Source organism: Triticum urartu, chromosome 3A, assembly GCF_056163025.1.
Source record: "Triticum urartu cultivar PI428250 chromosome 3A, HENAU_Tu73, whole genome shotgun sequence".
In the NCBI taxonomy this organism is placed as follows: Eukaryota; Viridiplantae; Streptophyta; class Magnoliopsida; order Poales; family Poaceae; genus Triticum; species Triticum urartu.
In genome coordinates, this window is record NC_141875.1 from 30,076,297 (window position 1) to 30,088,917 (window position 12,621).

The following is a 12,621-nucleotide window of genomic DNA, read 5'->3' on the forward strand; positions in this document are numbered from 1 at the left end:
TCACTCGCCAAGCTCACCAAGTTAATGCACCCAAAGACTCCACGGTCGATCATTGTGAGAGGACATGGCGTTACTAATCTTCTCTGCACGCACTAATCAAGCATACTCCACCGCTAGGCATGCTTGGTCGATCCATCCGCCGAGCCCAACATCGAACCGTCTCCAAAATTAATTAATACCCCGCAACCGATTCCAACATCCAGCGACCACAATTTATGCATTGGCTCACACGAATCAGATTTATATCTGTGGACGCAATACTTGACAGCATCATAATACACGGCAAATTTACCTGAAAGATACTGTCTTCATATAATCTAAATCAATACTCCCTTCATTTTTATTTACTCTGCATATTAGAGTTGACTAAAATCAAATTTCATAAAGTTTGACCAAATTTGTAGAGAACAATATAAATATTGACCATAACAAATTTATATGATGTGAAAGCACATTCAATAAAAATTTAATGGTATTGATTTCTAATCGTATATGTTATATTTTTGTTTATAAATTTGGTCAAAGTTTACAAAGTTTGACTTTGACCAAAGCTAATACGCGGACTAAATAAAAACGGAAGGAGTACTACTCTAGTTAAAATGTAGCTCTTGATATGGCATCAATGAATGTTAAACTGTAACAAGGGGACAATGTAGGGCAAGGTACTCGATCGCCGACACTGCAGGACCACCTGCGTCATCATATGGTGTAGTTCACTAGTCTAGTTCACGAACTTATTGATCAACTACTCCAGGATCGGTGATTTTGAGAGTACATGTCGCTATTAATCAGCCGTGCACGAAGCCACGAATCAACCACACTGGACTGAAAGAATGCACACATGCATGCCTGGTCCATCCATCAGCTGCCGAATACAACATCCAATCATCTCCAAAACGCATTAATATATCCATCAACCAATTCCAACATCCAACAACCAAAATTTATGTGCTGACTCTCACTAACCGGATTTATCCATCTGGACACAATAGGTGGTATTACCATGTTGGTTTGAAGCCCTATTTAAGCCCATGCGCCCCCCTACGAAACTCATCACCAGTATAATCACTTTGAAAATCTAGTTATCTCATCTTCTACAGCTGAGCTCACCACCACTACTATTGCTAGCTAGATCGAGATGGCCCGTGCTGCAGTTGCTCAGGTTGTGCTGGTTGCCCTAGTGGCGGCAATGCTCCTCATAGGCACCGACGCGGCCATCTCATGCAGTCAGGTGAACTCGGCCTTGAGCCCCTGCATCTCCTATGCCCGCGGCAACGGCGCCAACCCGTCTGCGGCCTGCTGCAGCGGCGTCAGGAGACTTGCCGGCGCAGTGCGGAGCACTGCCGACAAGAAAATGACATGCAACTGCATCAAGAGCGTTGCTGGTGGGCTCAACGCTGGCAAGGCGGCCGACATCCCCTCCAAGTGCAGCGTCAGCATCCCATACGCCATCAGCCCTTCCCTCGACTGCTCTACTATTCGCTAATCGACCACTGCCCACCATGGCTGCCGCATATAGCGCCATCCGTCGTTGCTGAGTATGCTGAGGTCACAAATACATATGAATAAACGCTCTGATCTGATCTCCGTGTGAGGGAGAAAGGAGTGCGTACGCTGACCCAGCTCTGCATGGCCGGCCACTGTCGTACTATTGTTGTTTTTTACTTTCACTCCCTTTGAGGAGGCACGAGACTTTATCGTACGTTGTACCATGTACACTTTCAGTATATGGATTGTACTTATAATTATTTCTTTCCGGTATTTTACTCCACATGACAACCGTAAGAGATGATGAAAATAAAGTGACTGCATAGGACCTCTTACGGTGTTTAATTATACGGAAATGCTGTACGGACGACAAAAGTGTAGACGATGTGAAGACGATTAAAAATTGGGCGGCCATTAGCTCTCCTGTACACATGCATGCGCGGCTGGATTTCACCGTCGTGCATGAATCGTCTGTCTTTGTCGTCCGTATAGCATTGCTGTTAATTATAAGGGCATCTTCAACGGCAACCAGCAAAATTCTTCTCGCACCCGTCCGTGGTCTTGGGTCAGGGACTAGTCCGCAGACACGAATGTAGGAGGACGCCATCCAATGCTAGCCGCATACATCCGACCAACCATTCAAACCAACCTCATGATATTTGGTCAAACCGGACGGATTTCATTCAAGTACGGATATAATTTACATAAAAAGGTCGATATTTGACCGTTTAACTGAAAATCAAGAAAGGAAACCGAAACCCTATACCGGACGACCACCTCATACACGTGGCCACCCGGCCCTGCCATACCGACGTCTCCGTCGTCGCCGTCGTCATCATCGTCCCTCCAGGGGCGGAACAACGCAGGAGGGCCGCGGCTGCCTTGTCCGGGGCCGCTGCCTGCCACTCGTGGAGGAGCCGCTCCACCTCCTGTTGTGCCGTGTGGAGGGCCGCTGCAGCCACTGCCACGACCGGTGTTAGTGAAGCAGTCGTTAAGCGATCACTCCTTGCTGATCTTGGTAAGCTCGCCTTCAATGCACCGACGACGCCCGCGTCCATCTCCATGGTGGTCACGGAGCAGTCGAACGCCCATGCGGCGGTGGTCTGGGTCATTGCGGACCAAGTTCAGCGCCATGTCTCTCTTGGCGAACAAGGAGTGGCGACTGGCATTGCTCTGGTCGTACCTCGCCCGCTGCCAAGCCGCACGCTCCGCCTCGAACACGACGGCCCTCGAGCCCAAGGGGCCGCAGTAACCGCCTCCTCGGAGGTATACTGAAAATCTCTCCGAGAATGAAAGCATGCTTAGATTTGTTGCTGCTGCGTCTGTTTATCATCTTGACCGCTTCAAGACAATCTGACCCAATATCCAAGGGTAAGTTGCTCCATTGCAACGCCAACCATATATCCTCTCGCAGTGCCAGGAGTTCGGTTTCCAGAACGTCACCGCATCCCTGTATGTGTCTGCATGATGTGAAGACAATGGAACCCTCATGATCCCTTAGAATCATACCAGATCATGCTTCCTCGCCAACCACCGAAGCATCTGTATTTAGTTTCACTCTACCAATGTCCGGTTTAGCCCATTGTACATCAACCACCCCATCCACAGAGCAGCCAAAAGGCCATTTTGAAATAATACATGTACCCACGACGGCCTTCCCTTTGATAGGACCAGTGTGTGGATCAAATTTGATGTTATAAAGTGAAGACAGGTAACTAGACAAAGACAGCACTGACACATCCATTGGAGGTGGTTGCTTGGGGTGAACAATCTCATTACGAACGAACCAGATTTTCCAGAACAACATCATCACATACAATCTGCCTTCCTCATTCAGCTCACACAAAAGATGGGTGAACCAATCATAGCGGACCGGTTTTAACATTCATCTAGGTGGGAGCTCCGACTCCTTTGCCATCAACTTCCATAGCACCCTACCATGATTACAACTGCAAAAAACATGGAATGAAACCACCTCTTCCATATCACACACTAGGCATAACGGTGACACCTCTAGTTTTCTTTCGACTTTGTTAGTCCGGTTTGCCAATGAGTCTGTGGCCAATCTCCAGGCAAAACTCTGAACTTTTAGTGGAGCCATACTGTGCCATATGTGGTTCTAGTAATCCAGTATACCATCTGATCTGATGCTGGAGGACTTCCCCGTGGATTCATCAACTCATCACTAGCAAGTTTGTATGCACTCCGGATAGAGAAAACACCGTTCTTTTTGGGCGCCCATGCCAAGAATTCCTCCCCAAAGCGAGTAAAGAAACGGATTTTCAGAATTTCCACAATATCCACTCGGAGAAAATACTAATTTAGTTTATCCATGTCTCAATTACCTCAAGAAGAAATAAGGCCACCAGATGGCTCCCTACCAATCCATCGATCTGTCCAGATACGAACATGTTGGCCCATCCCAATCCTCCATACCATGCCTTTTTTCAAGAGATCTAACCCATGGACAATCGCTTGCCAAGTAGGCGATGGCTTGCCAGAAAACACAGTATCCAAAAGGCGTCCATTTGGGAAGTATATTGCTTTAAGTAACCTGGCACACAAACTATCTGGAAACTCCAGAATTCTCCAGGCTTGGCGCACTAGTGTAGAACCGGGGTTCGTAAGGCCCTTTAGTGCCGGTTTGGTAACCGGCGCTAAAATGTAGGCACTAAAGCCCCCCCCCCCTTTAGTACCGGTTCAGCACGAACCGGTGCTAAAGGGCAACCACGTGGCACGAGCCAGCTTCGGGGGCAGGAAGCCCTTTAGTACCGGTTGGTGTCACCAACCGGTATTAAAATGTTGGGGGGTTTTGGGTTTATGATTTCTTTTTCATTTAATTTTGTGTTTTCCATTTAATTATTTTTCGTTTGCTAGTATTTTACGATACTACATATTGTACACGTTATGCATATACATAAATAGAATTTCTAGTAGAACCGATCATAATATATATATATATATATATATATATATATATATATATATATATATCATCGAATGTCTCACAACCACCATTAATTAATTCACACATATATACACCCATGTATATATATATATACAATTTCTCCTAATTGGTTCCTTCAGAGCTAGTGGCATTAGCCTAGCTAATTGGTGCCTTCGGAGCACGATAACAATTGGAAGTGGTTCATGGGGGCGGTAGCGGGTAGTAGTATTCTCCTTTGGGATCTATGACCTGCTCGAGCAAAAATCCCGCTATTTCCTCTTGAATTGCTTCTATGCGGTCCTGTGCTAGGAGCTTGTCCTGCACCTCTTTGAACTGTTAAGAAGGAGATCAATATGCATGTGTATTAGTTGTGTGACTAGATATTGATAATGGTGTAAAAATTGTGAATAGTGTTCTGACAATCGATATCGTACCCACTCCTGTCTTTGAGATTTGCTCCTTTCAGACGCCATCATGCGAATGTTCTCGCAAACGTAGTATGCACATAGATCATTCCCCGGCGCCTGCTCCAGGGCCTTTACGAGAATGGAATTTGATCAGATAATAATTAATCAAGCATGATAATTAAAGAGATGGCAGCTAGATAGTACTACTTAATTACTTACCTTGGGTTGATACCATTTCAGATTTTGTTTCCATGGGCCTGGAGTGGCCCTGATGAACTTTGCCCAAGCCCTGCCCGCCGACAAAGAAAAGGAATAAATGGGTTATTAAATAGTTGTTATCAGGAAATGACGAACTAATTAATTAGGCCGAGATATAGTTAATAATGATTGAAATTACCTGTTAACTATCCCCTTCACGATGGTGTAGTCACTTGCTTTCTTAAGTAGTGAGTCTAGTACTTCAACTGTTCCTTCATCAACTTTAATGATTAACAAGATCCAGTGAAATCTGCATGCACACACGTTTGCATGTCTTAATTAAGCGGGCATATGTAAGCAAAAACATGTAGCCATAGCTAGTAGGGAAAAACATAATTTGTAGTACAAGACAGTGTGACTCACTGGAAGTTGTAAGGAAGAAGTATATCTTCATTGTATTTGAGTTCCTTGAAGAACTATAGCATGCTTTCCTCTACACTTTTTTCGTGATATGGATCTATTTTCCATGTGTATTCATTAATGGTATTTGGGTCAACGAACCCAATGCCATAGCGTCCACCTTTTTTCATTTCATAAATCTTCATCCTGCATAATACCACAGAAAAGAATATAGTGAGGATAATTACAGGTAATGATTGATCAAAATGATCACTACAGCTAGCATGAGACTTAAATTACAAAAAGAAATCACTTACAGACAATAGCAACTGACGATAGATTTGTCGAGTGCGTCTTTATTGTATAGCTGAAATAGTTCTGAATACTCAATGGTCACAGCTTTCTCATGGTAGTAATGCTCCTTGTTGACATTCACCATGAGGGACTCTCGATTGGAAATCTTGGTAATGTCCATGTACCATTGATGCAATTCATACATTCTCGTTGGAAGCTTATTGACCTCCTCTGGCTCGACCAGAGATTGGCCCCGGGCATATTTCCGTTTTATTTCCTCCTCTCTAGTCGGAGATATGGGCTCGATATCGAGGAGTTGTCCAATAGTGATCCCGATCGATTCAGCCTGCGCAATATGCTCCTCGGTTATTACCACATCGCCCACCCCGGGAACGTTAACGGTTTGCCCACAATAATATTGGGCGCGCCTACTCTCATGTGTTGTTGGTACAACAAGCGGGGGGATTGATTGCGACGCCTGTTCTCCCAACTGGGGAACGGTTTTACCGCTCCTTTTGCCAGCTGATTTGCTCGAGCTCGAGCTCGCCTCTTTCTGTAGACGTGCTCGATTTAACTTCTTGATGTGGCGCTCATAGTCTGTGTCAACAGGCTTGGGAGCTGGTGGTCTAGCCATACGAATGAAGTGATCAATCTTTTCCATAGGCACTTTCTCCCTTGGCGGCGGTGGCGGTTTCGATGCAAAATGGGCTTCCACCTCGGCCTTCGATATGGCTACGTTTTCCTCCTCGGACTTGTCGTAAGGCCTCTGCGGAAGAGGCGCGAGGCTTGTACAATATTGAAATCGCTTGCCTCCGCCTGTACCTCCAGTACTACTTCGACTTGTACCGCTACGCACCATAGCTGAGGTGGCTCTCTTCCGTGATTGCTGAGGCGGCGAAGACGGCTGACGTGGCTGAGTTGGAGGAGGAGGAGTGGCCTGAAGCTGTGCCGGACTTGGAGGAGGAGTGGCCTGAAGCTGTGGCGGACTTGGAGGACGAGTGGCCTGACGCTTTGCCGGACTTGGAGGAGGAGTAGTGGCCTGAAGCTGTGCCGGACTTGGAGGAGGAGTGGCCTGACGCGTTGGTGGACTTGGAGGAGCGGGAGTCTGCTGACTCGGTGGCGGACTGCGACGAGGAGTCGGATGATTCGGTGTTGGTGGCCTTCGAAAGATGATGCAATCCTTTCTCCATAGGATGATACGATGGTAGGCCTCTTCTAGTGTGTGCTCATCGTCACCTCCAGGAATGTCAAGCTCTAGCCCCGAATATTGGTCCACCACCTCATCAACCAAGACACGAGCATAGCCCGATGGAATTGGGTTGCAATGGAAGGTTGGCTCGGGGGGATTTGTAAAAGGAAGGGCGTCCGCCACCTTCATGGATAGGTCCTTCATTTTGAAGTGTAGCTCGCAGTTAGTGTTCTCCATGATGTCATCCACTGGGTAGCTATCCAGCAATACGTCTTCCGGGGCGGAACCAACGCTGCTTCTCGGCATGGATGGGATGGTGCTATCCATTGGTGGATCATCCGCTAGCTGCTGAGACCCCCTTTGCTGGCTAAGTGAGTCGATCTGCTCCTGCTGTCGTTGGAATTTGACTGCCAAATCCGCGTGCGCTGATTCTAGGCCTTGAAGGCGTTCATAGTCTAGCTTCCTCTGCTCCTCCTCCATATTCCTCTTCTTCTCCTCCGCAATCTTCTTTCTTGCACGGGTTCTGTAGTCGGCGTTCCAGTCCGAAAACCCCTCATACCACGGGATAGCGCGCATGCCTCGTGTTCTTCCCGGGTGTTCAGGATTTCCCAGGGCACGCGTAAGCTCGTTGTTCTCTCTGTTGGGCTCAAACAACCCCGATTGAGCCTCTTCCATTGCAACAAGTAGCTTATCTTCGGCTCCGTCCAGACATGCCTTCTTCAAAACTTTGCCTGTCTTCGGGTCCAACTCCCCCCATGCGCATAGAACCAAGTCCTGCACCTGGGGGGCCAGTTCACTGTTTCTGGAGTGACACATGCATCCAGCATCTCTTTCTCAGACTTATCCAACTTAGGCATTCCCACAGCATAGCCACTTGGCCCCAGCTTATGGAACTTATCCTTTTTTGCAGCATTGGCCCTGTTTATTCTGGACCATTCCTTAGATAATTCCGAATCCTTGAATTTCACGAAATCGTCCCAATGAGCACTTTGCTTCTCTAGTGTTCCCTCGAATACTGGAGTCTTCCTTCCTCCCTTGACGTACTTGGCCCATTGACGAATCTTGTGGTTCTTGAATGCAACCGCCATCTTCCTAAGAGCAGCGTCCTTGACTTTCTCCACATCTGCATCTGTGAAATGATCTGGTAGGGTGAAATTTTCCATGAGCGTTTCCCAAAGCAAATGTTTTTGTCTGTCGTCGACAAAAGTAACTCCTGGACGTGGCTTTGCTGGCTCTCTCCATTCTTGAAGGGAGATCGGGAGTTGGTCCTTCACAAGAACTTCGCACTGACGAATGAACTTGTGCGCAATCTTCTTAGGCGCTAATGGTTCACCATTAGGTCTGATTGCCTCGATATTGTACTTTACGCCCTCCTTCAAGTTTTTGTTCGGGCCTCGTTTCGTCCTGTTGCCTAAAGATTTGCTTGATCCGGATGGCTGAAAGAAGAAAGATCGATTCGTTAATATATCTTCAAGTCATTTAAAACATGTGATGATCACTAGATGCCTGCTTATATAAGTATATATACCTCGCCGGTCTTTGTTGTTTCAAGATCAACATTTTCTTCGTCATGTTCATAGTCATGACTTCATCAATTCGGTCGTCGCGATCGAATATCATATCACCCTCCCCGATGTTGTTTAGATATTCGGAGCCGTCATAATCTTCTTCATTCTGATCATCACACTAGTGCAGAACCGGGCAATAGCACCGGTTTGTAAGGCCCTTTAGTGCCGGTTCCATAACCGGCACTAAAGTGTGGGCAGTAAAGCCCCCCCCCCTTTAGTACTGGTTCAGCACGAACCGGTGCTAAAGGGAAACCACGTGGCACGTGCCAGCTCCGGGGGCCGGGAGCCCTTTAGTACCGGTTGGTAACACCAACCGGTACTAAATGTTTGTGGGTTTTTGTTTTATTTTGTATTTTTCAATTAAATTTGTGTTATCAATTTATTTTAGGATTGTTTTATGTTATAATGAGTTGTAGTCGTCATCATCATCATCATCATCGCATATTAATAAATAAATAAACTCTAGCTAGCTAAAAATCATCGTAGTCGTCTAATTACCACTATTTAATCATCATAGTCATTACCGCTAGCTATCTAATCATCACCAACACTGGCTAGCTTAAAGAGGAAACATTCACTTTGTAACAGAAGCAAAGATATCATCGAGTTCAACATAATCATCACCAACATCGAAGTTCAGGACACGGACATGAGACACTAATTAAGAGCATGAACTAGTGCTGCTCCCTCTCAGGTAGAATAGCATAAAACATGTATAGCTCTCCTGATTCATCATACTGGAGCATGCAGATGAATCTATCTCCTAATCTTGGTTTGCGCTTCTCCTTGCTTCCCCCAAGTACTTCTCTGTGATCGTTAACAATTTTGCTCCAATCTTTCACTATTAAGCATTCTTCGCTTTCAGAAATCCTGAATGCACTCATGTGCAGTGTAGGATATCTTGGCCGTAAGCTAACCATTGACATGTCACCTTTAGTCTCGATCCACTGAGGCACAACTGTCATCGGAAGTCCCTGTTGAAGAACATCGTATAGTAATTAATATACTAAGCAATGAAAGTTTAGCTTCAAAAATAATGTATGCAAAAGATGCACCAATTAAGGACAAATAGTTAAAATCTTACCATCTTCCGATTATAGATGTGACCGTAGTTCAATACGATCACCATTGGTCGCACGTTTTGAGTACTAACATTTCTAAGTTCAGGAAAAAAATTTGTCTTGACAGTATTAAGATCCTCAAGCCATGAAACATAATGACTTATCTCCTCACAGTTTAGTTGAGCCCCGGGGCAGTAGTATGTCCTGTCTACCAAGCGCCGGACATGTTTGCTTGAACCGAAATAAGATGACAATACAAATTAGTTGTCAACTATTTTTGAATAAACTATATCAAAGACATAAACATATGCATGCATGGTTGAGAAAAAACTCACATAATGGTAGAACTGGAGGCGTTTGCACATCGACCCAGATGTCTATATTACCTTCAATATCATCTTCCGGACGAATATCAAAGGTGACAACCATACCAGGCTCAAATGCATAAGCCTTGCATAGTGCTTGCAAAGTTTTGCATTCAAAATGGGTGTATGTATCTCCATTATATAATTTGACGTTGAAAGTATACCCATGCTCCGTCTTCAAGTAAACTCTCTTTACCTCCATATCATCTATAGCACTAAAACCTATCTTATCCAAGACAAAAATTCTTGCATGGTAGGGGATACGCTAGTAGAATAGTGAAAATTTAAAATTATAAGTTGAAGCAAATGAAGCATAAGTTTTGCATTCAAATAATAATTGACAAAGTGACTTACTGTATCAACTTCGAATGTCTCATCCAGCTTGATACTGAAGCGCCTACCATCAACAAGGAAATTTCTGTCGCACAGGCCGCGCTGGTCTTCACAGTGTTCGCACATAATGAAATCTTTTTCGTCGTCAGATGACATTTCCTATGTTCATATAGGTGAAACATTAAAAACCTATTACTATCTAACATTAATTAATATCTAGCCAAATATATATTCATCTAACATTTAACATTAATATATCTAACTATATTCATCTCTAACAATTGACATTACTATATATTTAACTTTTCTATTTAATTCATCTAACATTCGACATTAATCTAACATTTATATAAAATCAAAATATATAAAAAATTAAATAAACAGAAAAACTCATTAACAAATAATATTTTAATTAGATCATCAAATCTCAGATACCTAAATTTTCTTACTAAAAATAAACTAGTTATATTAATTATTGAACTAGTTCAAATCTCATATACCTAAATAAACTAGTTCGACAATTTTCTTACTAAAAATAAACTAGTTATATTAATTATTGAACTAGTTCAAATCTCATATACCTAAATAAACTAGTTCGATAATTTTCTTACTAAAAATAAACTAGTTATATTAATTATTCAACTAGTTCAAATCTCTATAGCTCGACAATTTTCTATCTAGCTAATTCATCTAACATTCGACATTAATCAAACATTCGATCATCTAATTAACTTTTCTAAAAAACAGAAAATAAGTAAAAGAATGTGTGTGTGTATGTGTGTGTGTGTATGTGTGTGTGTGTAGTGTGTACGTATATATGTGTGTGTATGTGTGCGGCCCCGTACGCCGCCGCCCCGTACTTACGAGCGGGGGCGCCGGCGTACGGGGCGGGGGCGACGGCGTACGTACGGGCGGGGGCGCCGCCGTACGGGCCGGGTGCAACGACGACGGACGGCGGCGCGGCGGGTATACGCCAGAGCGAGAGACGTACGGGACTGCGGCGGGACGATGACGGACGGTGGCGCGCGGCGTTCGGGGCGGCAGCGCGAGACGGCCACGACGACGGGCGGCGGCGGGGACAGCGACAACGACGACGGGCGACGGGCGACGGGCGGCGAGGACGGGTTCGAGCGGCGCGCGAGAGGTTGGAGACGAAAGAAGTGGGGAGATCTAACTGCATTTTCGTAAGTGTTGTATATATAGGAGAGGCCTTTAATACCGGTTGGAGCCACCAACCGGTACTAAAGGCCAACTTTGGCGAGGCCAAGAGGCGGGAAGAGCAGGCCTTTAGTACCGGTCGGTGGTTCCAACCGGTACTAAAGGGTGGTCTTTAGTACCAGGTGGAGCCACCAACCGGTACTAAAGGCCTCGCACTGCCACCCCAAAGTTTAGTCCCACCTCGCCGGGCGAAGTGCAGCCGCACTGGTTTATAAACCCAGCCGCGGCTACCTCTTCGAACTCCTCTATATAGCAGGCTTCTGGGCCTAATTAATTAGGGCGCACTGCCCTGTGAGCCTACTGGCCCTTCTGGGCCTGCATTTGCACAGCCTAGGTCTGGCAGGCCCACAGGGTAGCGCGCCAACAAATTTTTTATATAGTTTTTTCTTTTCTGCATTATTTAATTTCTTCTATTTATTTTTTAGTAGTTTTTTATATAGTTTTTCTTTTCTGCATTATTTATTTTCTTCTATTTATTTTTGAGTAAATTTTTTGTATAGTTTTTTTATTTTCTGCATTATTTCTTTTCTACTTTTTATTTTCTTCTGGAAATTGAATGCTGCATACGGAACAATTAGGTAAATGACCGAAAAACAACAAATGATGTCAGAACATGTTGGAAATTGATGACGTCGCTTTGAATGCTGCATACTGAACACAAAAGAAGTCCGGAGTTCAAATAAGTTTAAAAAACATTGAAGTGGACGTGTAATAGATGAGTTCTCGTCCGAAACCCTGATACTCCGAAAGAGTATGTCCAGTTTGTACACGAAGTGCCTCCAGTTTTTGCCGTGACCCTCTCTACTCTTTCGCGCATGCTATGCGGGTGATATGATGATACCATGGCAAGTTTCAACATTTTCAGGATTCATTTTGTAGTGATTTTCAGTTTAACGGTCATTTAGCTCTCTAAAACAATTAGGTAAATGACCGAAAAACAACAAATGATGTCAGAACATGTTGGAAATTGATGACGTCGCTTTGAATGCTGCATACTGAACACAAAAGAAGTCCGGAGTTCAAATAAGTTTAAAAAACATTGAAGTGGCCATGTAACAGATGAGTTCTCGTCCGAAACCCTGATACTCTGAAAGAGTTTGTCCAGTTTGTACACGAAGTTCGTCCAGTTTTTGCCGTGACCCTCTCTACTCTTT

The 12,621-nt window shown here is 44.6% G+C and overlaps 1 protein-coding gene across 1 annotated transcript; it reads left to right on the top strand.

Moving 5' to 3' along the window:
• The first annotated feature begins 1,040 nt into the window (after positions 1–1,040).
• Positions 1,041–1,748, top strand: LOC125542484 (non-specific lipid-transfer protein 4.1). Its single transcript, XM_048705537.1, has one exon. It carries the CDS (start codon positions 1,139–1,141, stop codon positions 1,484–1,486), a length of 348 nt encoding a protein of 115 aa, XP_048561494.1. The 5' UTR covers positions 1,041–1,138; the 3' UTR covers positions 1,487–1,748.
• Positions 1,749–12,621: the final 10,873 nt, after the last annotated feature.